Source organism: Symphalangus syndactylus, chromosome 18, assembly GCF_028878055.3.
Source record: "Symphalangus syndactylus isolate Jambi chromosome 18, NHGRI_mSymSyn1-v2.1_pri, whole genome shotgun sequence".
In the NCBI taxonomy this organism is placed as follows: Eukaryota; Metazoa; Chordata; class Mammalia; order Primates; family Hylobatidae; genus Symphalangus; species Symphalangus syndactylus.
The window spans coordinates 54,917,669-54,942,987 of record NC_072440.2 but is presented as its reverse complement, the minus strand read 5'-3'; the positions used below and the strand labels follow the sequence as shown (position 1 = coordinate 54,942,987).

The 25,319-nt window shown below is 50.5% G+C and overlaps 1 protein-coding gene across 3 annotated transcripts; it reads right to left on the bottom strand.

Annotated features, from left to right (window-relative positions):
- Positions 1–273: 273 nt before the first annotated feature.
- Positions 274–25,019, bottom strand: IL17RA (interleukin 17 receptor A). 3 transcript variants are annotated; one of them, XM_055252906.2, is made up of 13 exons: positions 24,740–25,006; positions 12,836–12,860; positions 11,985–12,131; positions 10,995–11,107; positions 9,404–9,530; positions 7,841–7,888; positions 7,582–7,745; positions 6,330–6,413; positions 5,421–5,505; positions 4,634–4,645; positions 4,283–4,384; positions 2,465–2,506; positions 274–1,925 (listed from the first exon to the last, which is right to left on the bottom strand). In XM_055252906.2, exons 1-13 carry the CDS (start codon positions 24,875–24,877, stop codon positions 418–420), a joined length of 2,595 nt encoding a protein of 864 aa, XP_055108881.2. In that variant the 5' UTR covers positions 24,878–25,006; the 3' UTR covers positions 274–417. The 3 variants fall into 3 exon arrangements, with proteins under 3 accessions (XP_055108881.2, XP_063478752.1, XP_063478753.1); XM_063622682.1 differs by lacking the exon at positions 4,634–4,645 and having other exon boundaries at positions 24,740–25,019; XM_063622683.1 differs by lacking the exon at positions 4,283–4,384.
- Positions 25,020–25,319: the final 300 nt, after the last annotated feature.

Genomic DNA, 25,319 nt, shown 5'->3' with positions numbered 1-25,319 from the left:
CGTGAGCCACCGTGCCCAGCCCATCCTGTTTGTTAATATGTCCTTGGCACTAGTGGTTAAGTTCCTTCATGGCTGGGGCCATGCCACATGCAATTTATCTTGGTATCCCAAATGCCTGGCACATAGTAGGTGCACAATAAATGCTGAATGAATGATTGATGGTGCCTCAAAGAAGCTCTACCATTAGCTCCTGGGAGCGGGCTGTGTGGATTCCCCTGGGGACAGAAGATAACCAGACGGCCGCACAAATAAAAGTTAGGAGGGACGCCTGGGTTTAAAATCCAGACATTTACATTTTAAAGCCTACATTTCACACACGAACATATACACATGCAGACATGTACACACAGATGAATACTTGTGCACCCACACTCCTCTCTCAAGGCTGGGATCTGGGTGGTCCCTGGGGAGCCGCCCTCATGCACTGGGCCTCTCTGACTCCGACCCCACCGTGTCCCAGCCCGAGTTCTTCTGCAGCTGGCGGAAAAGCAGCTGCCGCTGGAGGCTCCTCAGGCTCTCCAAGTCCTCGGGAGAGAGTGGCAGGGCCGGCTTCCCTGGGTCCTGCTCCTCTTCTTCCTCTTCCTCCATTTCCGTGAGTCCGTCGGGGGGCTGCGGGGAGCTCCTGGAGATGTAACCCTGGTCAGACTGCACTGACTGCCGCTGCTCCTCCTCGTACTGCGTGTGTGGGTCTTTGAGGACCATGGCGGGTCTACTGCAGTCCCCCTGGGCCTGGCAGCTCAGACTCTGCTGGAAGAGCGAGAGCATCAAGCCTTCGAGGTGCTCCCTCACGTCCTCTGGAAGGTCAGGAGACGCCATGGGGGTGCTGCCAAGGGGCGAGTCCTCGGGGTCCACAGGGAGGAAGAGGACGCTATTTCGCCCAGCGCCCGGGCTGCCCAGCAGCGGGCAGGCCTCGCCCTCCCCCGCCAGTGCCAGCCGGATAGCGGCACCGTCAGCCAGGGGCCCAGGCTCCACCGCGGCCACCAGGGCCCCCTCCTCTGCGGCGAGCACCAGGGTGTGGAGGGGCTGCGGTGCTGGCTGACCCCGGGGCTGCAGGTGAGGTTCCAGCTTTGCCACTGCTGCTCCGCCTTCCTCCCTGACCAGGAGGTCTATCGCCAGGCAGGCCTGGGAGCCAGGCTCGCGCACCAAGGGCGCCCGCTTCACGATGCCGGTTCCCGCAGGCAGCAGCGGCTCCTCAAACACCTCTTCGTCTAGGGACGGGGCATCCTGGTCATCGGCCAAGTAGAGGTTCTCACGTTCGAACCAGTCGGGGCAGCGGACCTGCCAGTCCCGGAACCTGTCCAGGGCGGCGCGGAGCTGCCTGCCGCCCGGGCTCCGCAGGTAGTTGTCCCCCGACAGCTCCCCCACGCGGTGCATGCGGCCCGGCTGGAACATCTCCAGGTCCTGGATGCGGAAGTACACCTCCTCGAACCTATCCATGAGCGGGTACCGCGGCGCCGCGCCAAACAGGTCGGGGACGTCGCCGTCACAGCTGACCTCGCTGAAGTAGCAGACTACGTAGGTGCCGAAGCAGGCTGGCCTCTTGAAGTCCGGGAGGATCATGTTCATGGCTGCGGTGAACATGTCCCCCACGGGCTTCCGGTGGTCGCAGCGCAGCCGCACAGGTGCCCCCCGGCCCAGGAGCGCCTGCCACTTGGCACGCGTGCCGCGGGAGCACAGGATGATGATCTTCGAGTTGCTCTCCACCATCTCCTGCTTCTGACGGCCCACCCAGGTCATGACTCCCGCCTCCGAGACGGCCTGCTCTTCCAGCAGGTCCAGGGCCACTTCCGTGCCGCAGGCGGTGAGCAGGAACTGGGCGAATTTCAGGACCACGTCCACGTAGAGGGGGTGGTCGGCTGAGTAGATGATCCAGACCTTCCTGGGCTTCAGCGGTGGGGGGGTCAGGTCAGCCGCAGGCAGGCCATCTAAGGAAACAAGACCACACACGCTGACCCTCACCCCAGGGCCCAGGGCAGTTCTGTGCCTGCCAGCCCAGGAGGGGCCTGGACCAGGACACAGAGCTTGGCTACCTGCCTAAGCTGAGAAACCCAACTGAGGCCTGTTGGAAAAACCCAGATGCAACTATTCCACCTTTGGCTGCCTGAAAAAAATCAGTCTGCTGCCTTGTGGGAAAAAGAATCTCTTATGTTCCTAGCGGGTCTTTAGCCTATACTTTAAGAAAAGAAAAAGAGGCAGCAAGCTCTGTTGTCTGCTCCAGGGAGGACCTCTTTTCACAAAATATGGTGCACTTACCTTTCTTTCCTTGTCTAAGTGATTCAAAAAATGGCACCCAGGCCTTGTTATTGGGGGCCCTTCTGAGTGGGGTACTGGAAGGGGGTTTCTAAGGTGGGCTCTCCTGAAGGGACTTGGGAGTTAGACCACAGGAGGCGACCCACGCACTTATCCCAGGAGAACCCTCCACTGCTTTAAAAATAAGCAAACACACAAACCAGGAAATACTGACCGGTGTATTTGGTGTCTTCACTGTATTTTTCACTTCCAGGCCCTGGAAAGGAAAAGAAATACACTGGAGTGGTTCTTTGGGAAGAGAAATAGAAACCAGCTCACAGGGTGTCTGCCCCATCCCTGACAAAGGGTGAAGGGTAAGGGGGCAGCCCCGAGACTGAGCAGGGAGGCCGTGCTAGGTGGTCGCATAGGCATGAATCCTGGGTCTGCCACCGCAAGCACTATGACCTGGAGCAGTTACTAGTGCCTCTGAAATGCAGCTTCTTCCTCTATGAAGTGGGTCTATATTTGTTCTCGTTTAATGGGTATTAAATGAGTGTGTGTATGTGAAGTGCCTGGCACGTTGTGCATAATCAACTGGGATCACAGTTATTTTGTAGCACTGATCCAGCTGGGAGCCCCAGTGCTGGGGGCGGGAGGGGGGGTCCATCCTGGTTCCTCTTTACAGTCCTGGTCTGCCCTGTCTCCCTGAAATCTGGCCACCCCAAACTGACTCCACCTGAGGGAAAGCTCTTCCCCAGAAGTGTCTTTACAGAAGACATGCATCTTACCACACTTCTTTCCAGAATCAGCCCCATCAGGCTGCTTGCAACATTTCCTCCTGGTATTTTTGAGGTGAGGGAGGGGAACCCACACACTTAAGCAATTGCTCCCCTCGGAGATGTGATGAAAAAACTGCTCTGCGGGAGTTAACTCCTTAGTGACAGCTGGGATGATTAAGATCCACAGATGACTGAGCAAATGACTTAGAACCTTAATCTCAATCCTGACCCTTCCAGCCTTCCCCAGAACTGTCAAAAGACAGCCAAATAACAGCGAGGCTCCTCTTGCCTTCACCCTGTGGTGCAGGGCACTTCGGAAAACAGAAGCGCAACAGCAGAAAGGAAACCAAAAGCACCGCCGCCACCCAGCCCCAAACCTTGAGAGAGCTGCACAGCCTATGGAGCACTGGCCGAGATGCTATTGAATGTTATTGGAACCTCCCATAGGTCCTCCCATGCCTGGCTGGTTTTCTTTCTACCACATAATAATTAATAATAATTAACAACTAATCCTGACGAGCCTAGGGAAGGGTGGAAACAGCTTCCCAGATGATGGAAGGAGCAGCCTAGGGTCATGGTGGGGTAGGGGAGGGCTGAGGCCCCAACCGAGAGGCCTGTGTTCTCCCGGCTTAGGACTTGGCCAGCAGAGGGCTCCAGGTGGGAGAAGACACTGGTATGTACTAATCCCCCCCAGCAAGCACCTTCCTCAGCTACTCATTTAACCTTCATCACAGTCCTGAGAGGGAGGCATTATCAGTACATTTTACAGAAAAGAAAAGTGAATCCACGGTGTGTTAAGTAACTGGCCTGTGACTACAAGGCTAATGAGGTGGGGCTGGGGTCCACCCCTGTGGCTCAGGGCAGCCGGAGCCTTCTCTATCACCCAATGCTGACCCTCACTATTCTCCCTGACCCCAGGTGTCCACGTCTGGCGGCTGCAGGATGGGGTTGCTCAGGCTGCTCCACCTGCCTGGATGGTCATTCCTGACACAGGGAAACTCTACTCTGGCTCCTTCCAACCTATTGATTTTAATAATATTACATTTAATAACAACAAATATAATCGTGGCTAACAGATACTGTGCAAATAGCACATGCCAGGTTCTGTGCTAAGAATTCATGTGTCTTATTTCACTCAGTCCTTACAACAGCTTTATGACATGGTTCTCAAGCAAGAACCTGAGGCTCAGAGAATAAAGCGATTTGCCTTGGTGGTGAGTGGTGGTGCTGGTATTAGAGCCTGACTCCAGGACAGCCAGAGCCCCAGCGCTTACCGGCCAGCCTCCAGGTCATGCAGACGATGAGCAGGATGACGGAGCCCACCAGCAGGATGGAGATGCCCGTGATGAACCAGTACACCCACAGGGGCATGTAGTCTGTGGTGAGCAGAACAGCATGAGTGATGCGGTGGGGCCTGCCCTGCCCGCCCTGAGGCCCCCAGTCCCGCTCCCCAGCCCCAGGCTCTGTCCTCTCTGGCCCCACCACGACAAACCATGGTCTCACCCCCCCGCTGGGCTGGCCTCGGTTCAGCCTTGTCTGCCTGGCTGAGGCAGAGACTTCTCAAGTGGCCACTGGGGAATGTCCCCTAAGGGCTGCAGTGCTGTTGGAGAGAGATCCAAGCTTACCTGGAATTGGTTCTGCAATGAGAACAGAGGAAAAAGGGAAAATAGTATTCTTAACCCTTCCCAGTCATCACAAAAAAACACAACTGACGTCCCTTGAGGGCTTTAATGATGTTGGCCCTGCACCAGGCACTCTAGATCCAGGTTGAACTTAATGAAACCATCTACAAGAGAGACTTGAGTTGCTGGTCTAAGAAGAGACACCTTGCCTCCTCCTTGGGAGGCTGGGTTCTCCTTCCAGCCCGGCTCCATGTCTGTGCCTTCTGGTGAGCATGTGGCCGCAGCCTCCCGTGCATTAAGGCATGCGACTTTTGAAAACAGCGTCCCTGCTGTGTGATCTTGGACAAGCTATTCAACATCTCTGTACCTCAGTTTCCTTATCCATGAACCTGGGGCTTGGGGTGGGGGGAATCCTCTACTTCATAGTACCGTGACTCACAATGAGCGAGGATAAAAAAATGGACGGCATGGTGGAGCACCGCACTCAGTGCGTGGCGCAGAACTAGGGCTCTAGGATAAAAACCACCCCACTTTCCAGTCAAGAAAGTTGAGGATCAAAAAGATTAAGTATTTTGCCTAAGGCTACATAGCTAATGAAAGACAGCCAGGAGTCCAGCCCCGGGGAGGGACACTAAAGCCCCAGTCCACACTTCAGGCCTGAAGGACTCCAAGTTAAACTAAACTCTCCTCCCTAACCACCCCTCAGAACCAGGTGAGGATGCAGCACAGGCTGGGGGCCTTCAGCCACTTGTTCTCCCAGTATGGCCTAGGACAGCCGCATGTCCCCTACCTGGAGTGTCTGGCATTTCTAGGCAGGAAACAGTCGCGGAGTGTCTGAGGCAGTCATTGAGGCAGCTGCTGAAGAAGGGCTGGATCTGCGGGCAGAGAGGGCAGGAAAAGGGCTCCAGAACTGTAGAGCGCCCATGCCTTCCAGCCAGCAGAGGCAATGGGAGGAGGGGATCCTGGCTGGCTGCACCACCATCTCCAGGTGGCCATCATCTCCCTCCAGCAAGGGCGGGTCAGAGGACCCCTGCCCAGGTGAGGGTGGGAGAACCAGACAGGACAAAGGCAAGGGCAGTGCCTTACCAGGCAAGGAATCCTGACCGATAGTGGTGCTTGGTGCCACAGAGAGCACAAGCTTTCCCGTCCACCAGCAAGAATACCAGACTGTGCACGCTCCCCACTCCCGTCCACACCACACTCACCCACCTGTGCATGCTCCCCACTCCCGTCCACACCACACTCTCCACCTGTGCACGCTCCCCACTCCCGTCCACACCACACTCTCCACCTGTGCACACTCCTCACTCCCGTCCACACCACACTCTCCACCTGTGCACGCTCCCCACTCCCGTCCACACCACACTCTCCACCTGTGCACGCTCCCCACTCCCGTCCACACCACTCTCCACCTGTGCACACTCCTCACTCCCGTCCACACCACACTCTCCACCTGTGCACGCTCCCCACTCCCGTCCACACCACACTCTCCACCTGTGCACGCTCCCCACTCCCATCCACACCACACTCTCCACCTGTGCACGCTCCCCACTCCCGTCCACACCACACTCTCCACCTGTGCACACTCCTCACTCCCGTCCACACCACACTCTCCACCTGTGCACACTCCTCACTCCTGCCCACTCTATACTTGCCACCTGTTTTGCTCCCTGCACCTGTCTACACCACACTCACCCACCTGCACTTGGTGGCGGCAGCACCCTTTAAGGTTGCGTAGAGTGAGTGTGACGTTGGATCGCTGGTGGAACTCCTCTGGTCTGGGCTGAGGAGAGAGGCGAGGATGGGTAAAGCTAGTTGGGTAAGAACACACTGTGGCACTGCCATGGAGAGGCTGTCTAGGGCACCCCTTAGGAAGGCCATGGGAGAAATGCTTTTCAGGTTTCTATTCCAGAAAAAACCTCCACTTTTGCATGGAAGCTGGTTTGTTGTAAATTCTTAAGTACGTGTAGTAACTGGTAAGTCTCTCTTTGCTTCGGCTGCTGGGAATTGGGGCAACAAATCTGTGTTCATGAACACCAGTTGTACAGAACCACACAGCACACGTTTCCTGCACTGAGCTGGCTTCATTGTATTGCCTTTATTTCTTTTTTTTAGAGATGGAATGTCACTCTGTCACCCAGGCTGGAGTGCAGTGGCACAATCTCAGCTCACTACAACCTCTGCCTCCCAGGTTCAAGTGATTCTTCTGCCTCAGTTTCCCAAGTAGCTGGGATTACAGGCGTGTGCCAGCACACCTGGCTAATTTTTGTACTTTCAGTAGAGATGGGGTTTCATCATGTTGGTCAGGCTGGTCTCGAACTCCTGACCTCAAGTGATCCACCGGCCTTGGCCTCCCAAAGTGCTGGGATTATAGGCAGGAACCACTGTGCCTGGCCTATTTTATGTCATTAATTTACTTTATTTATTTTTTAATTTTTATTTTCTTTTTTAGAGACAGGGTCTCGCTCTGTCCCCCAGATTGGGTGCAGTGGTGCCATCATGGCTTACTGCAGTCTCGAACTCCAACTTCAAGCCATTCTCCTGTCTTGGCCTCCCAAAGTATTGGGATTACAGGTGGGAGCCACCGTGCCTGGCCTTATTTCCTTATCTTTAGTTCCCCTTTGTCTCTATTTCCACATTTCTTTTTTTTAAATCCTCAAATCCTTTTTGTAATAAACAAAGCAAAACAAAAAGAGAACAAGGGAGCATGTGGGGGAGGAAAGAACAAAAAGGACTGAGTCATGGGCAGGACACAGTCAACTGCCTTTCTATCAAGCAGAAGATCACTGGGGAAGAAAAAGGGCAAGGCGTCATGATCACTATGGACTAAGCACAGCCCTGAGTCCCGAGCTTCTAGCAACACAGTTCTGTCAGACCAGCAGAGAAGAGACTCGGGGCTTGGAGGGGTGGTCCTGAGCTATGCTAGGAGGGGTCAAAAATAGCAGAGTTACCGCAGGTATGTGGTACATGTGCTGAAAGCAGCTGTGGTTCTCCATGTGTGGAAAACTGGTCAGCAGGATCTGGTAATGGGTAGATTCGTTCCACAGGGTGAAGCTCACACGCAGCTGGTGGGCCTCCAGGGTCTCCACAGTGATGTTGGGGTCCCACAGGCTGCCTGCCAAGGTCACACACGCAGGCTGGGGGTGAGGAGGGGCACGCACATGTGCATGTGTGTGCATCCAAATAAAGCTCTCCCGGGCCAGCCGTTACCTGAGCTCATGCATGGCGTGGTTACCTTCATCCTGGTGTGCTCACAGTCTGTCGACCCAGAAAAAAGGAAACTCATTAAGCCTCTACCTTAGGAAATCTGTTCTTCCAGACTCCTGACACCAGGAACAACAATCTTTTCCCCACTGGGAGCCTGTCCACAGGTGGCCCCTTCAGAGTGAGCTCCAGGGCTGGACCCACCTTGGCATGGGTGCCAGCCTGCTTGTCTGATCCTCATCTCTCAGGGAACCCTCCCGATTCAAGCGCACTCCTCCTGAGCTTGCTGTGGGTGACCAAGCAATCTTGGTCCCCTCCAGTTCCTTCTCTGCCCACCCACAGCTTCTTGTCCCCGGCTGCCCCTGTCTTTTGCACAGGCTGAGAAGACATGTGACAGGTGTGAATCACCATGGAGGGACAGGGACTGAGTCAGTCAACTTTAGAAACAGAAGCGAGAACTGAGGAGATTCACTCCTTCAACAAATACTTATTGAGCACCAACTATGCACCAGGCCCTGTTCTTGGCACTGGCGGTACAGTGGTAAACAAGACAGAGCCCTGCCCCTGGAGATTGTAATCCAGTAGAAGAGACCAATAAAAGCAAACGCATAGCATGCAGTACCAGTCAGGGAGTGATGAGCCACATGCGGTGACATAAGGCAGGGTAAGCAGAGAGTGTGTGTGCACGCATGTGTGCAGGGTGGTCCAAGGATGAAGGTCAACACCATCCTTAACAAGCATTTCTTGACCAGCCTACTATATGCAAGACAATTCATGAGGTTCTGGAGATTATACAAATGGGCAGAAGACCCAGGCTTTGTTCTCAAGTGGGCTTCCTGACATAGCTGGCTATGGACAGAGAATTGTAGGGAGACTGAGGCAGGAGAATCGCTTGAGCCCAGGAGTTCGAGGCTGCAGTGAGCTAGGATAGCAAAATTGCACTATAGCCTGGGTGACAGAGCAAGACCCTATCTCCATTAAAAACAAAAAGAGAGAAATGTAGGTAATACCTGAGCTTCTGGGGAGGACAGAGAAGTAGAAGGTACACGTACATCAAAGGATGCCTGAGAAGAAAAGCCTGGCGGTAATCACAGGCAGCGTGGATAGGCACAGGGAGGAGAGCGCCATGCATGGGATGAGTGTTGGATGATGCAGGCAGAATGTGAGGTGGAAGTCTCGAGAAGAGCAAGCCACGAAGGCTGGGACCAGGCTGGGGGCAGAGGCTGCAACTTCTCCACGAGTGGCTTGTGGCTTGCCTTTATGATATTTTCTGGGCAGGATGGGTGCTTCTCTAGATAGAGGGAGGTACTCTGGTTCCCATAAAACTCCTGGGATCTTGGGCCACTGTCCACTGTTGTGCCAACAGAGAATGGGGTCTGCCTCAGGGAATGGAGGCTGCAGCACACACCAAAGCACTCCCAGTCCTGGCCTCTGTTTGTTCTGTGGGTCCCAGGTGTGGGCAATGCCAGCCACTGTCTTGCTGAGCAGGGAGGCTGGCATCTGTGCCACCTGGTGCTTCCTTCTCACAGAGGCCAATGGGGAGGGAATGCCTTGGGAGGATGCTCTTACCAGGCACGAGGAAATTCTTGGACTGGTGGTTTGGGTCCCCATCAGGGATGGGCTTGGGCAGGTGGTGAACAGTCACCTCATATTCCTGGTCAGGGTCGACCACAAAGTGGCTGAAGGTAAAACGCCACTGAAGAGAAGGGAGGAAGGAAAGGTGGATGGATTACACACACCTCTGTCACCCATCTACGCCCAAAGACCCCCGTTCCCACCCACTCCCAGATATTCAGCCAAAAATAAGAACAAGGCAACAACCACAACAAAATCCAAGGTCAGGGAAATCAGTATCTTTGTTTTTTGTTTCCTCTGGTCCTTTCTGCCTGTTTTTTTTTTTTTTTTTTAAACCTGGATATGGCCTCATCAGTAGATAGTAAATAAGGCAAAAGAATTTGGGAAAAGTGGAAGTAGTCCCGCCCCTCCCACCTGCCCTCTCAAATTTTAGGACAGTGGGTATGAGGGAGCGGAGCCAGAGGACTTAGGGCTATGGAGATCTGGCACACGCGAGGCAGGTAAAAACTATTTGTCAAATGATTCTTCCTCCTCAGATGGGAAAGCCAGGGATCTCTTGAGACCACTATGGAGTAAAAAGGTGCAGAGGGCAAGCTAGAGACCCCCACTCACCCTGGGCCAGCAGGCACCTTAGTTGCAATGATATTTGAATTTGTGCTAAGCTATTTTCTGGGTGGTAGAGATTACAGATATCGACTCCAACCCCCATTCTAGTTACCCTGGTGAAAGGGCCAGGGGTCCTTTGCTTCTAAGTGGATGGAGGAATCTGGTTCTCACCATTCACATAGCAGTCAAGTTTGGGGGTCCTAATTTAACATCGGAGAGGGGTTCTGCCTTTGCTGCTTGAGTTTGTGGGAGATCTAACTTGTTTTCAAGTGGCCATTTGCAGATTTAAACCAGTAGTCTTCAAACTAAGGCTTGCATCGTGATTACTTGAGGGTTAAGCACCAGTTGCTGGACCCCGCCCTAAGAGTTTCTCGCCTGGGAAGTCTGGGGTGGGGCCACACATCTCTACCAAGTTCCCAGGTGAGGCTGAGGCTGCTGGTCTACGGACCACACTTTGAGACCCACTGCTTTAAACAAATTAAACAAGAATCAACATTTCACCATGTAGCTGTGAGCAGCAAAATGAGACTAAACTGTTGTAGTGCTCATTTGCCCACCTACAGCAGTTCTTTGGTCTGCGCAGTTTTTCTTCCTGAAGGTAGGCCCCAGCTTAATCCAAGTTACATGTAAAAGATGTTACACAAAGTTACACAAAGATGGCAGGAGGTAGGGCTGTGGAAGTTGTCTTCCAATTCAACTTCCTTTCAGAACAAATAGCTAGGTAAAGTGGGAAGAAAAAGCAGGGGTGAGTATGTGAGGGACGCTTTCAAAAATACGCTCTGTCCCTCACTATTGCTCACGGTGGCCACACCACTTCTCTTTTGACTTCTGCCCATCTCAGGCTGCCATTCTGAATTCTACAGACTCCCTCAGCACCTCTGGGTCTTCCCTACTCTAAATCAGGGTCTGAATTTGGGGACAAGAAGTCTGTACTGGTGTCATCAGTGGAACATAATCCACTCAGGAGCTGTATTCTTACCCTCCTGTGGTGATGCCTCAGTTTGGACAGAAACTCAAACTTGACGCACAAACGTTCATTGGTGTTCAGCTGCAGGACAGATAACTCTGCACCCTCGAGGTACAGGATGCTGGCTGAAGGAGAGGGAGAAGAGGAGACAAACAGATACAGATCAGCCAAGACAAGTGCTGGGTGTGTCACTTCCCTATCGGTTGCGGTTGTTCACTCCTGTGCTGGGTGTGTCACTTCCCTATCGGTTGTGGTTGTTCACTCCTAAAAGAAAATCTGCCCTGTCTTACCCAACTCTCCACATCCAGTTCCTTTCAGTACGCTCTCTGGCCTCAGCCTACCGCCTTGCAGACAGTTATTTCCCAGCCGGGCAAGGAAAAATGACACTTTACACTGGGCTGGAAGTAAAGGCTTTGCAAACTTGTGGTGAGGGCTTTGACAATCTAGCATGGGTGTCAAACACAGCCGTCCCCACCATCCTCACGAGGTTGTGGCTGTCAGCAGGAGCACTGAGGGCAGGGACTTCCAAAAAGAACTTCCCCCATGCCCCGTTCACAAATCTGAGACTAGTGCTCATAAGCTCCAGTTGTCCCAATTCTGTTACATAAACTCTCTATTCCTGAATAGGCTCGGGGGACGTTTTAAAAGTGCTGGCCCCTACATTCAGGGAACAGGTTGACAAAGGTGTTGCCATTTTCCACTTCACTTTTGGTACTGCAGTCACAAAATTAACTGCTTGCTTTTTTTTTTCCTCAGGGTGCTAAAAATGTTAGGTTGAAGGAAGTCCTTTCATGAAGAATGGTGTGATGAGCAGGTATCACTGTGGGTTAATATCTAAAATGCTGAACAAGTATGAACTGCATGAAATGGTGGATCCTTATAGCACTGAATGTGAACCCCCATGTCTGAGCACGGGACTGGGAGCCCAATCCTGAGCCTGACCGGGAGAGCCACTTGGAGGCGGGGAGAATCCCCCAGGACCCTGCTGGCAGGCCCACTCACCGTCTGTCTGCAGCGTCCATTCGATGTGAGCCACGGGGAACAGGTCTCCTTGCTGGGTATGGGCAAAGTGCAGCTGGATCTGCAGGTCCTTTGGGGAGGAGGGGGTCAGGTTTCGAGGGTGAATCCAGCTGTCATCCAGGCAGGTACCTGGCAGCCAGGGAAAAGCAACATTCAGAGACTTATAGCCGAGAGCCCGAGATGCCCCAGCAGCAGGTACAGACAGCTAGACAGCAAACAGCTCAGGGGCCCGCGGCCTTCCAGCCTGTGGCCCTTGGCCGCATCCTCAGCTTTACTGCCCTGCTACCTCTTTTCTAATGTTTACTGGGGTCACTGCAAATCTCTCAAGTCTAAAGGGAATTTTAGAAGGGAAGACAAAGTACACAAGTTGATTTTGAGATGCAATTGTGATTGGGAATAAGGGCACAGGAGGGATGTGGTTGTAGTAAGAGTTGCTTTATTTTTATATGTCGGGGTCTCTAATTGGCTCAGACACTTGAATATGTGCCTCCTCTTTGAATTAAAACAAAATCAACAGCACAGATGTCTCTCACTTTACGGTGACAAGCTGTGGCAAATCAAATTATATTATAGATACAGTAGGGCAGCACCCCAGAGAATACTTTCACAATCCAAATGACAGTTCTGTTTCTCCTTTCCTGACTTTTGCATAATGAATGTTCTCGATAGGAAGCGCAGGTGCAAGCATCCACAATTCTCTGGGAACCCTCCTGCGGATGGCTGTAGCTCACAGCCTGAACCTGGAGTGGTGTGGCAGGACTTCTGTCAGAAGTTGGCACCAGGCTCTCACTTGATTAACAAGGCAACAAGAAGAACAGAAAAAGATGACTTACTATTCTTGACCGTGCAGTTTAGCCCCTGTGGAAAAAAGAGGGTGGTTATTACAGCTGGGAAAGGGCTTGAATTCACAGGCCAGGGCCAGATGCTCTCCACTGGCTCATTCTCAGGAATACCATCTACACAGCCTGCCCTTCTCACTTTTTGGGGAATAGGATGAGTGAGTCAGTCCAGTGGATGGCAAAGGGAATGGTGTTTTTTTTTTTTTTTTGAGATTGAGTCTTGCTCTATCGCCCAGGCTGGAGTGCAGTGGCGCGATCTCGGCTCACTACGAGCTCCGCCTCCCGGGTTCACGCCATTCTCCTGCCTCAGCCTCCCGAGTAGCTGGGACCACAGGCACCCGCCACCATGCCCGGCTACTTTTTTGTGTTTTTAGTAGAGACAGGGTGTTAGCCAGGATGGTCTCGATCTCCTGACCTCGTGATCCACCCGCTTCGGCCTCCCAAAGTGCTGGGATTACAGGCGTGAGCCACCGCACCCGGCACGGGAATGGTATTTTATGAGGAACTGCTATGAGCTGAGACCTTGACAACTTTAAAAGACACTGAGAGGGTTCTCTTGGAGTGCCTTGAGAAAAGGGCCCCTTCATCTCCTGAGGTTTCCAACCTTCCTGGATAACACTGCTGCAAGAGCTGCAGAAGGGGTGAGGGGCAATATTTACAGTTTCTGTGACAGATCTGTTGGGGAACATTCACTAAGTCCCTACAAAGTCTCTAGGGAAAGTATGCCAGGCCCTGTTCCGGGTGATCGTGACGAGGTATTATCCTCAGCCCATTTTGCAGATGAGGAAGCTGAGGCACCCATATTACATTATATTGCCTCCTTCTTGGGCAGTATGTGTTAACCTTCCAACCCTGAGGAAATCCTGATGGCCAAATTTAGAAGCCCTAGTGACAAATGCTACCAGGGAAATGTAACCATTAGGAAGGAGCTCAGGCTCAGGTGTCTCCAGTTCTCTAACTGGCAAAACAGACCAAACGCATCCCGGGCTGGAAAGTCAGATGCCGAGGCAGACCAGAAACACAATCTCAAGGCCAACAAAGTGACTGGTATGAGTAGGGTGCTGGGGCTGACACCCTCTTCTTTCTTGAGAGGGAGCAGAGAGGTAGGGCTAAGCAGAGGAGAAGACCCCATGCCACCAGGGTTCATTTACAGAATGGTCACACACGGGATGACATCTGCACGCACCTAGGATTGACTCTAGCGAGCTACTTCACCTGGATACTCCTTCTCTGGAGTAGGATCACTAGTTCATAGGAGGAGAAGCACTAGTTCATAAGTGCTCCACGCCCTGTTCAGCTCCTGAATTCTCCCCTATAGGTCCTGAGCTAGCACCACCACCCCACTAGGGGGCTCTGCACATGTTCCCAACAAAATCCATCTGGCTGCCTAGGCTCACACTAATAAATGTCACTCTTCCCTAAATGGCGAGAAGATTAACTCCCCTGAGTCCTCTCATTTCTCCTCTCCCTTAAAATTCCTAGGATGCGGAGGATAAAAAAAGTGGTTCTTTCACCTTCTAGAGAAGGCAAACAGATACATCATTTGGAGTAACTTCCTACTAGCCACTGGGAGCTACTCAAAAACACTGCAGGATGATGCCCATGATGAAAAGCTCTTGTCTTCATGAAGACCACGAGGAAGGTGGAAGGGTTTGACAACACAGTCAGTTGATTCCCAGTGATGCAGGCAGGTGTCCTCCTCTCATTCCTGAGATGGAGGAAATAGTTTGGTATGCCCTATGGAATACCGTTTTTGGTCTTGGTTTCTGATAGTTGTGGTTGCAGATAAGTCTTTTCCTTCGGTTACTATTAGGTTTATAGTTTTCATTCAAAACAGCTCTGAACCTTGTCATATACCTCTCCAGCACCAACTAACAAACAAGGTTTGTTAATGCACCACTAGGTTATGGTGCATTGTTCTTTTGATATTCTGCTAGATTATACTTGCTAATATTTTATTTAGAATTGCATGGATTTATGTTCATAAATGAGACTGGTCCATAGCTTTTCTTTTTGTATAAGATTTGTTAAGTTTTAGAATTAAGCTTATACTAGCTTTAAAAAAAATGGACAGCTTTCCCTCTTTTTCTGTGGTACCGAATGCTCATCAATAGAGAATGGCTGAATTAAGGTGAGATCTAGTTAAATCTAAATGTCTATCAAACTAGAAATGGTTGAATAGATTGCTATCTACTATGGAATATTATGCAAATATTAAAGAGAATGAGAATTAGTTGCATAGACATCTGTTGACCTGCAGATGGCTGGAATGTGTTGATGACAGAGGAAAATAAGTTGCAAATAACTTTTTATAGTATGATCCCAATTTCTATGGAAATAAGTCATGAAAAAGATCTCCCTGAATATATATATATATATATATTTGAGTATGACTAAATGAGAATAGAAACATGTTAACGGGTGTTAACACAGTTTGCTGGGGGCAAAGGGGACAGAAGCAGAGGAGATGGCATGAGGGAAGATAAAGGGAAAAAAGATTTAATCAAAACTGAAAAATATACATATAAATGAAATATAGAATAACAATTCTATTAGAGGTAACAGTGCATTGACCATATACACATATTTTCTCCCTCTCTCCAAACAATATAACAATTATAGGAAAGAACATTTTTTTTTGTAAATTCTCAAGGACCAAAGAGCCAAACTCAGTGGACGAGAGATATGAACAAAATTTTAAAAGTCCTTTCCAACTTGGCCCCAGCAGCATAGCTCCTGTAAAGAAGGGTGTTGGCCGGGTGCAGTGGCTCATGCCTGTAATCCCAGCACTTTTGGGAGGCTGAGGTAGGTGGATCACCTGAAGTCAGGAGTTCGAGACCAGCCTGGCCAAGTGATAGTGAAACCCTGTCTCTACTAAAAATACAAAAATTAGCTGGGTGTGGTGGCATGTGCCTGTAGTCCCAGCTATTTGAGAGGCTGAGGTGGGAGAATTGCTTGAACCTGGAAGGCAGAGGCTTCAGTGAGCCAAGACTGTGCCACTGTACTCTATCCTGGGCGACAGAGCGAGACTCTAACTAAAATAACATAACACAACACAACACAACATAACACAACATAACATCACATCACAACATAAAATAAAATAAAATAAAATAAAATAAAATAAAATGCTATTCTGTCACCTGCCACCAACGAGGTAGTGACACCAGAATATGCCATCAGCATTCACAAGCACACCCATGGAGGAGACGTCAAGCAGTGTGCCCCTTGGTCACTCAAGAAGTCCCAGAACTTTGCCATGAAGGAGATGGGGACTCCAGATTTGCTAACAGCAGGCTCAACAAAGCTGTCTGGGCCAAAGGAATAAAGAACATTCCATACTGTATCCATGTGCAGCTGTCCAGAAAGCATGAGGATGAAGATTCACCAAACAAGCTCTATACTTTGGTTACCTGTGTACCCATTACCACTTTCAGAAATTGACAGTCAGACATTGTGGATGAGAACAAACTGTTGATGTCAAATAAAATTATCAAACCTCAAAAATGAACAAATGAATGAATAAATAAATAACTGTCCAAGTGGCAGCAGAGTAGGCAGCTGGCTTGTGCTGAGTGGACGAACTTCTGTCTGAATGCTACAAAAGAGAGTTACTGATAAGGAGGCCAGGGGCCCCTCAGAACCTTATAACCCTCAGGGCTTAAGGGCAGGGAGAATTAAGTGAAGGTCTACATATGGAGTGTTGGGAACCTTATCCTCTCTTTCCCTGCTCTGATCTCAGAACGCTGGCAGCCAGGCCCAAAGAAAAGACCTCCAGATTTCAGCATGTGGAGGTCACCCAACAGGCCAGGTTCACCATCAGCCTGACCTCCTATACAGTAAAGTCCAATGTTCAATAAACCTTAACTACACAGAGCATTTAATCAGCTTTTAGGACTTCATTCTTAAAATATTCTCAGACAGTCAAAGAGTACCAGATATTTGAGATAGGTGTTCTGTATGAAAAATAGCTCAAAACAATTAAAAAATGCTTCTGGAAGGAAAAAAAAAACTAATGCTGTTAACACGATTAAAATAAACAAGTAAAATTATTATAGGCACGAAGAGATACAACACTGCATCTGTAAGACAGGGGCAGGACACCGTGGACAAATGAGCAGGCAGAGAATGAAAACTGAACCTTGAAACTCAACAGAAGAAGTTCTACTAAATAAAAATTCAATAGAAGGGTTAGTCCATGAAATTGAGGACATTTCTCTGAAAGTACAAATAGGAAAAAATATATGATTATTAGAGATTCAATTTAGGAAATAAATATGATTGACTAGATTTCTAGAAGTTGATTAATGAAAAAACAGAAGGAAGAAATTATTTTTTAAAAAAGGAAAGAAAGAAAGAAAATATTCTGGAAGCGAAGGATACATATTGCCTGAGAGTGTGGAAAAACTCAAGCTGTATTTTTCCTCTGCCCTCACATCACCACAACAATCAACAGAAGTCACAGAAGACTTCTGTGACTACATATTGGGGGGGGTGGTTTCTTCCCACCACCAAGCAAGCAATCAATTCTGCAGCAGACACCAGCTGGGTATCCACCAATTTAATTCTGACAGTATTTGGAGATAGCATCAGATCCCACAGGTTGAGTGCTCAGTCCCCAAGACCGCCCACCCCCTAGACACCTGGTAAGTCTGGGCCTCCAGAACTTCTAAGACCAACCGGGTTCAATGTGAGATTCTCATGCTCCTCTCTTTCAGTTCAATTAATTTGCTAAAGCTGCTCACAGAACTCAGGGAAACACATTTCCCAGTTTATTTTAAGGATATCACAAATAATACAGAAGAAAAGGTGAGGTATAGGGGAAGGAGTACAAAGCTTCCATGCCCTCCTCAGGTGTACCACCCTCCAGGAACCTCCACATGTTCCACTACCTGGAAGCTCTCTGAACCCTGTTCTTTTGAGTTTTTATGGAGGCTTCATGTGAGCATGATTGATTAAACCACTGGCCATTGCAACTTCAGGGGGCCTTCAGTTCCCTCTCCCCTTCCCAGATGTGAGGGGTAAAGGGGAAGGGCTAAACGTCCCAGTCCTCTAATCCTACCTTGGTCCTTCCCTGGACCAACCCCCATCTCGAAGCTGCCTAGAGGCTGCCAGCCACCAGTGAATCATTACTATATAAAAGATACAATTTTGGAGATTCTAAGGATTTTACGAGTTCTATGCCAGAAAAAGGGGTTGAAGACCAAATACATATTTCACAGTATCACGTTGCCAAATTAAAAAGGTTACTAAATGGCCTGCACAAAAACAACAACGAAGAACCAGACCAGGGCCCCAAATCTTGAAACTGTTGTAATATCAGGAATAAAAAGAAGATCCTAAAAGTTTCCAGAGAGAAAAAAATAAGTGTCATAAAAACAGATAAGAAACATAATAACATTTTCTTTCTTTTTTTTTTTTTTTTGAGACACAGTCTCGCTCCGTCACCCAGGCTGGAGTGCAGTGGCGCGATCTCAGCTCACTGCAAGCTCCGCCTCCCGGGTTCCCCCCATTCTTCTGCCTCAGCCTCCCAAGTAGCTGGGACTATGGGCGCTACCACCACGCCTGGCTAATTTTTTTTGTATTTTTAGTAGAGACGGGGTTTCACTGTGTTAGCCAGGATGGTCTCGATCTCCTGACCTCGTGATCCGCCCGCCTCGGCCTCCCAAAGTGCTGGGATTACAGGTGTGAGCCACCGTGCCTGGCTAATAACATTGACTTTCTTAGCATCTGTACTGTTTGCTAGAAGGCAGTAAAGCAATACTTTCACAATTCTGAGGGAAAATTATCTTTAAAACAGAATTTTCACACCCAGCCAAATTATCAGAAAAAGGTATGAGGGTAGAATAAAGATATTTTGACATGAAAAGACTTAACATATATGTTCCTGATATATATGTCTATATCCATCCCTCATACATATTCTTAGGAAATTACAGGATGACATTCTCCAGCAAAATGAGGGAGTAACCCCTGCGGAAGAAGACACAGGATCCAGGACATGGGAGATTTGACCATGACAGGATGTCTGTTCTGGTCCAGACCTGTTGTGCCACAGGTCTAGAGAGCACAGACCTTGTTGGGGCTGGAGAACAGAGTGCTCTAGGAGGAAGTTCTCTGGGGAAAGGGGGGGATGGAACTGATGGACTATCTGATGATTTGGAGGGAAATGATATGACAAGTCTGATAGAACAAAACTAAGACTAGTTATATGAAACATTATGCAAGTGGAGAATTAAAGCAATTATTATCTCTGGGGCAGGAGGGGAGGGGAATTGTACCAGAAAAAATATAGAATCAAAGTACACTTACTTGCCTCAGCAGTGAAGATTACTTAATTGTTATAATAATAAAAATGCTTACTATTAATTTAACTAAAATTATGATTTAACTATAATAAAAACAGGGAGAAGTGGTGGCAGAAAGATAATGTAATTTTCATCTATTAGAAGTCAATAGATAATATCTAAAATTAACACATCATGAATTAATAGTATAAGCATGTTTAGAAATATGGAGGTATATCTCAGAAGAATTAACTAAAGGAATCATATTTGGGGAGCAGGTTTAGGGGTGGTGCAGGGATCTGCTGTTTTTTGTTTTAAACATCTTAGTACCATTTTTAAAGGAGGATCGCCATACATAACTTGACAAAAATTAATTAAAAGATAGAAGTTTATCTATGATGTAATGCCAAACAAATGAAAGGGCTGAAAAGTAAGATAAATGAATGAAAACATTAATTTGTTGAGTGGAAGAAAGAGTAGACATTTTTTTCCTTATAATTTAATTTCATGGCTCACGCCTGTAATCCTAGCACTTTGGGAGGCCGAGGCAGGTGGATTGCCTGAGCTCAGGAGTTCGAGACTGGCCTGGCCAACAACGGTGAAACCCCGTCTCTACTAAAATACAAAAAATTAGCCAGGCATGGCGGCGTGTGCCTGTAGTCCCAGCTACTCGGGAGGCTGGGACAGGAGAGTTGCTAGAACCCAGGAGGCGGAGGCTGCAGTGAGCAGAGATTGTGCCCCTGCACTCCAGCCTGGGTGACAGAACGAGACTCCATCTCTAAGAAAAAAAAAAATTTATAGAATTACATAATATTTTAAATAAAGCAAAAAAAAAAAGTGTTCGGGATCTTCTTAGGATATTACTAAGACACGTCTTGTCCAACACATTCCTCTCCAATAGTCATCCCTAATTTCAAACCCCTCATTCTTTTTTTTTTTTTTTTTTTTTTGAGACAGGGTCTCTGTGAGCTATGCAGCATGCAGTGGCATGCTCAGGGCTCAGTGCAGTGTTGACCTCTTGGGCTCAAGAGATCCTCCCACTTTGGCCTCCTCAGTAGCTGGGACTAGAGGCATGCGCCACCACACCTGGCTAATTTTTGTATTTTTTGTAGAGACAGGGTTTTGCCATGTTGCCCAGACTGGTCTTGAACTCCTGGGCTTAAGTGATTCCCCTGCCTCAGCCTCCCAAAATGCTAGGATTACAGGCGTGGGGCCACTGCCCATTCTTTAAAAACAGCAGAATCAGAATATTATCTATGAGCTACCTGCTTGTGAATAGCATTACATGAGGCATCTTGCAGAAATCAGAGGGGGGATTGTCATGACAATGAAGGTGACAGCAGCTGATGTTTATTGAGCTCCTCTTTTGTGCCAGGCATCATGCTGAGCACTTTGTACATATATCTCATTTGATCTTGACAATAATCCTATGAGCTAAGCCCCTTATCCCAATTGTACTGATGAAAAAACTAAGACCCAGGGAGGTTGGGTAAGTGGCCCAAGGTCCCACAGAACTGGCATTCTCATGACGAAGTTTTGCTCCAGAATACATGATCTTAATCACTGCTGTCTTGTCTCTCTAAATAACAAAAGGGGCCAGGTGCGGTTACTCACACCTGTAATCCCAACATTTTGGGAGGCCGAGGTGGGCAGATAAGGAGTTCGAGACCAGTCTGGCCAACCTGGTGAAACTCTGTCTCTACTAAAAAAATAAAAAAATTGGCCAGGCGCATTGGCTCATGCTTGTAATCCCAGCACTTTGGGAGGCCGAGGCGAGTGGATCATTTGAGGTCAGGAATTCGAGACCAGCCTGGCCAACGTGGTGAAACCCCGACTCTACTAAAATAAAAATTAGCTGGGCGTGGTGGTGCACACCTGTAATCCCAGCTACTTGCGAGGCTGAGGCAGGAGAATCGCTTGAGCCTGTGAAGTGGAGGTTGCCGTGAGCTGAGATTGCGCCACTGCACTCCAATCTGGGTGACAGAATGAGACCTTGTCTCAAAAAAATAAATAAATAAAATAAAAAAATTGGCTGGGTGCGGTGGCTCACACCTGTAATCCCAGAACTTTGAGAGACGGAGGCGGGCGGATCACTTGAGGTCAGGAGTTCCAGATCAGCCTGGCCAACATGGTGAAACCCCATCTCTACTAAAAATAACCAAAATTAGCTGGGCGCCATGGTGCACGCCTGTAGTCCCAGCTACTTGGGAGGCTGAGGCAGAAGAATCGCTCAAACCTGGGAGGTGGATGTTGCAGCAAGCCCATATCGTGCCACTGCACTCTAGCCTGGGCGACAGTGACTTTTTGTGTCAAAAAAAAAAAACAAAAAACAAAAAACAAAAATTAGCTGGGTGTGGTGGCGGGCGCCTGTAATCCCAGTGACTCGGGAGTCTGAGGCACAAGAATTGCTTGAACTCGGGAGGCGGAGGTTGCAGTGAGCTGAGATCGTACCACTGCACTCCAGCCTGGGCGACAGAGCAAAACTCTGTCTCAAAATATAAATAAATAAATAAATAAACAAACAAACAAATAAATAAATAAGGGACACCTCCAATAGGCCGCTATTCTCTACCCACAAAGTGAAGGTTAAGAGGAAGAAATGAAAGATTGTATTCAATTCTGTGCCTTAGTGAACACTACCGAGTGCCTGATAGAGAAGGTGGGCTTTGAACTTACAAGCATAGCCTGCTCTCAGTCTCACCTTAGCACTCATTAGTTGTGCGACCTTGGGCCAATAACCCAGCCTCTCAAAAGCAGGTTCATCCTGCCAACCTTGTAAGCTGTCGTGAGCATGGGATGAAGGGTTACTTGTGAACCACCGGCACAGTGCCTGGCACAAAGAACACAACTTTGTAGACTCTGGAAGAGTGGCATGATGAAAGTGGCTTCTGGCAGGCAGAAGATAAAGGGGTTAAACTGAGCAGTTGTTCTACAACCACAAGTCAAAACCGCGAACGCTCAGGAAAAAAGACTCTGTAATGAAATATACAACCTGTCTATGAAATTACGTGTTAACGTTTACCCTAACCAACTCTTAAGTTGCTGCTGTCTTTCCTATGGGCATCCCTCCAGGCTGGCGGTCGTGGGAAACCTGCATGAAGCCTAGGCAGGGAGAACGGCTAACCAAAAGGAAATGCTCAGGGAAGTGCAATTATTGATGGTTTCTTGTGTAATGATTTCTGTGGGGAAATCAGTCATCTGGGTTTTGAGGTGGTAACCCCAAGCATCTGGAACCAGTGCTATGGTTGGTCTCAGCTTGCCACTACTTTCCAAGCAGAGCTGACCGTTCTTTCCTTCATTCATGCATTCTTTTGTTCAGTCAACACATATGCATCAAGCCCCCGCATCCTGTGCTCCAGCACTCAGCTAGGAACAGGCCAGGTGTGCAGAAGCCTCCTCCCTGTCTGAGGATAGTTATGGAGGGCTAAATCGAACTGGGCTTTGGACAGACACATTCTGGAAAGCGGCATGGACTTACTTTGAGAAGGCTCATCCAGTCCTGCCTTTGTGGAAATGGGGGAACCCAGGCCCAGGCAGCCTCAAAGCCCAACTGCAGAGACAGTAAGTGCGATGCTGCCTGCAAATCCAGGTCCTCCGGCCACCTCTGTGGCCTTCCCTCCCCTCATTATATCACATTGCATCCACTAAAACACCAGTGAGGGAGAGAAATTTGAAGGATGTGTTTTCTTTCTTTTTAAAAGAATTAGTCAATGGAGCCCAGAGCTGTCTATCTCTGGAGAAGAGCTGTCTGTGAGGCAGGTGTATACAGAACAGTGAGAGGAAGAAAGAGAACGAGAGACTGCAGACAAATATGAACAGCAAGCGTCTCTCTCCAGCCCTCCCTGGAGCCAGGCTGTGCTTCTGCTCCTGGCTTGCAGTTGCTTCACTGTGCAGTGAAAGTCAGAGCTCGGCTCCCACGCCACACACAGAGGAGTCCCATCCCCGCTTCTGGCATCTTTTCTCACTGTCCTATTACACAGACCCTCCACTGCGGCCACACACCGTACCTTGTCCCACCTAAGGACCTTGGCTCAGGCCCTTTCCACCACCTGGAATGCTATCCCGACAGGGCTGCCCAAATGCCTTTTCCATGAGGGACACCCCAAATGGAAGCGATTTTTCTTTTTCCTGGAATTCTGTACATTTACCAGTTGTGCAAGTAGCTTTGCTAGACAGTTCCCCAACTTCAAGCCTTGTTCCTCCCCTAGATGGGTTAGGTCTCTGGATATTAGGGTCCCCAGAGTATTTATTTATAGTTCCAGTTCCCAGTGTGGCGCCCTGAACTCTGCAGGCACCTGACCAATGGCTGTCAACCCAGGCGCACCAACCCTCCATATCAGAACGCTTCATACACAGCCGGCAGGAGGGACCAGCAGGGCAGAAGGACCTGCTTCGCCCAATAGTGGAAGTCACAGGGCATTTCTCAACATCATTCATGATAAAAACACCTTTTTTTTTTTTTTTTTTCCTGCGAAATAGTCACTCACCCTCCACCCTCTTTCGGTAAATCCTCCATAAAATTAGATAAAGAGAAATATCCCTTTGTTTTACATCCTCTGACTCAGATACTGAGCATTATTCCTTGGGGTCAGCGGTGGAGGTGGAGGGGAGGAAAGATCCCCTTGAGGATGCGGGGAAGAGGAGAGTATATTGTGGAGGGGCACAGGGTTTTGCTCTTTTTTCTTTTTTTTTTCCTTAAGCTGGTCCTGGCTCACAGAAAGGCCACTACCTGGCAGGTGGGTGGGTCACTTCCTGTGGGCACAGCGGGGCTACGACTTGACAGCTACAAACGTTCGACTCTCCCACCGCGCGCTCACCGGGTTCCCAGACCCAGGTGGTGGTAGTGGGGGGTGGGAGAGGCGGGAAGGGCGCCGTCTTAAGAACCATCTTCCCATCCTCAGGGCTTCGCGCCTCTGGGGAGGTGGCCCTCAGCCGCCCTCGGCAGAGCTCTCCCCGGAACGTGGTGCCGCGTCTCAGCGCTCCGGCCCCCGCAGGCCGCCGCGTGGCTCTACGACAGCGGGATTCCTCTGGGGGCCGCGGGTGAGGGCTTCCACCTTCCGCACGGAGGACGTGGGCTCGCCCGGCTCCGTCGGCAGCATGAAGGGCACGGCTTGAGGGAAGCTGCCGAGGGCGCGATGGGCCTCCCGAGGACCGACCGTGCCCCGCCGGGGGATGTGAGGGGCGCACGGCGTGGAGCTGGGTCCAGACCCGTCCTGGCTTCTGCCCGGGCCCCTTCCCCACAGCCCCTTTCTACCAGCCCTGGCCGCCCCTCCGGCCTGGCCCGGCGCCGCGCCCTCCTTCCCCGAACTCTGCGGCCCGGGCGGAGGTGTCACTCCCGCCTCCAGCCACGACGGCGGGCCAGGTTGTGCAACACAAGGCGCGCGATGTGCCACCCCCCCTCCCCCTATTCCACACCGCAACTGCCACCGCTCCGAGGGTCCTCCCCAGGCGCCGCGAAATCTGTGCCCAAGTCTCTGAGCCCCTCTGAGCCCGCGGCGCGGACTTCCTGCCTCCCCAGCCCGGGCGCGTAGTCCCGGCCGTCCGACCCTCCGCGACCTTGCCCCGCGCCGGCAGCATCCAGGCGGCGACCGCTCCCCACGTCAAGTCTCACCGGCTGAGAGCAGACCAGCGCCCGGTGGTCCAGGAGTCGCAGGGAGGCGCCACCCGGGGCCAGCACGCCCAGGAGCAGCAGGAGCAGCCCCAGCGGGGGCCCCGGGACAGCGGGCGGCTGGCTGCGTGCGGCCCCCATGGCCCCGGTGGCGTCGCGGAGGGCTCGGCCCCGGCTGGAGACGCAGCGAGCGAACGTTCTGAGGCTTTCTTTTTCCGCGGTGGACTTCGAGTCGGCTCCACTTAGCTCGCTTCCGGCTTCCAGCCCGGGCCCAGGGGCGGGCCGGACCGAGGGGAGGAGTTTAGTCTGGGACGGGGAGGGGTTTAGGGTGAGACAGGGCCCTCCCCCCGTTCCTCCTTGGGCCCCTCCTCTCGGCCCTACGCGCCGTCCTCCCGGCGTCCCTCCCCGGCCCTCCTCCGCCCGCGCGCCCCAGGTGCGCTCCTCCCGCTGTTCTTGGGCCTGGCTCGTCGCGCCTCCAGTTGCACCCGCGTCGGGCTAGCGTCAACTCCAGCTGGAGCCTCGCCTGCCCCACACGCACCCTCCACCCTGGCCGTGCCGCAGCAACTGTCGATTTTAATCCTCC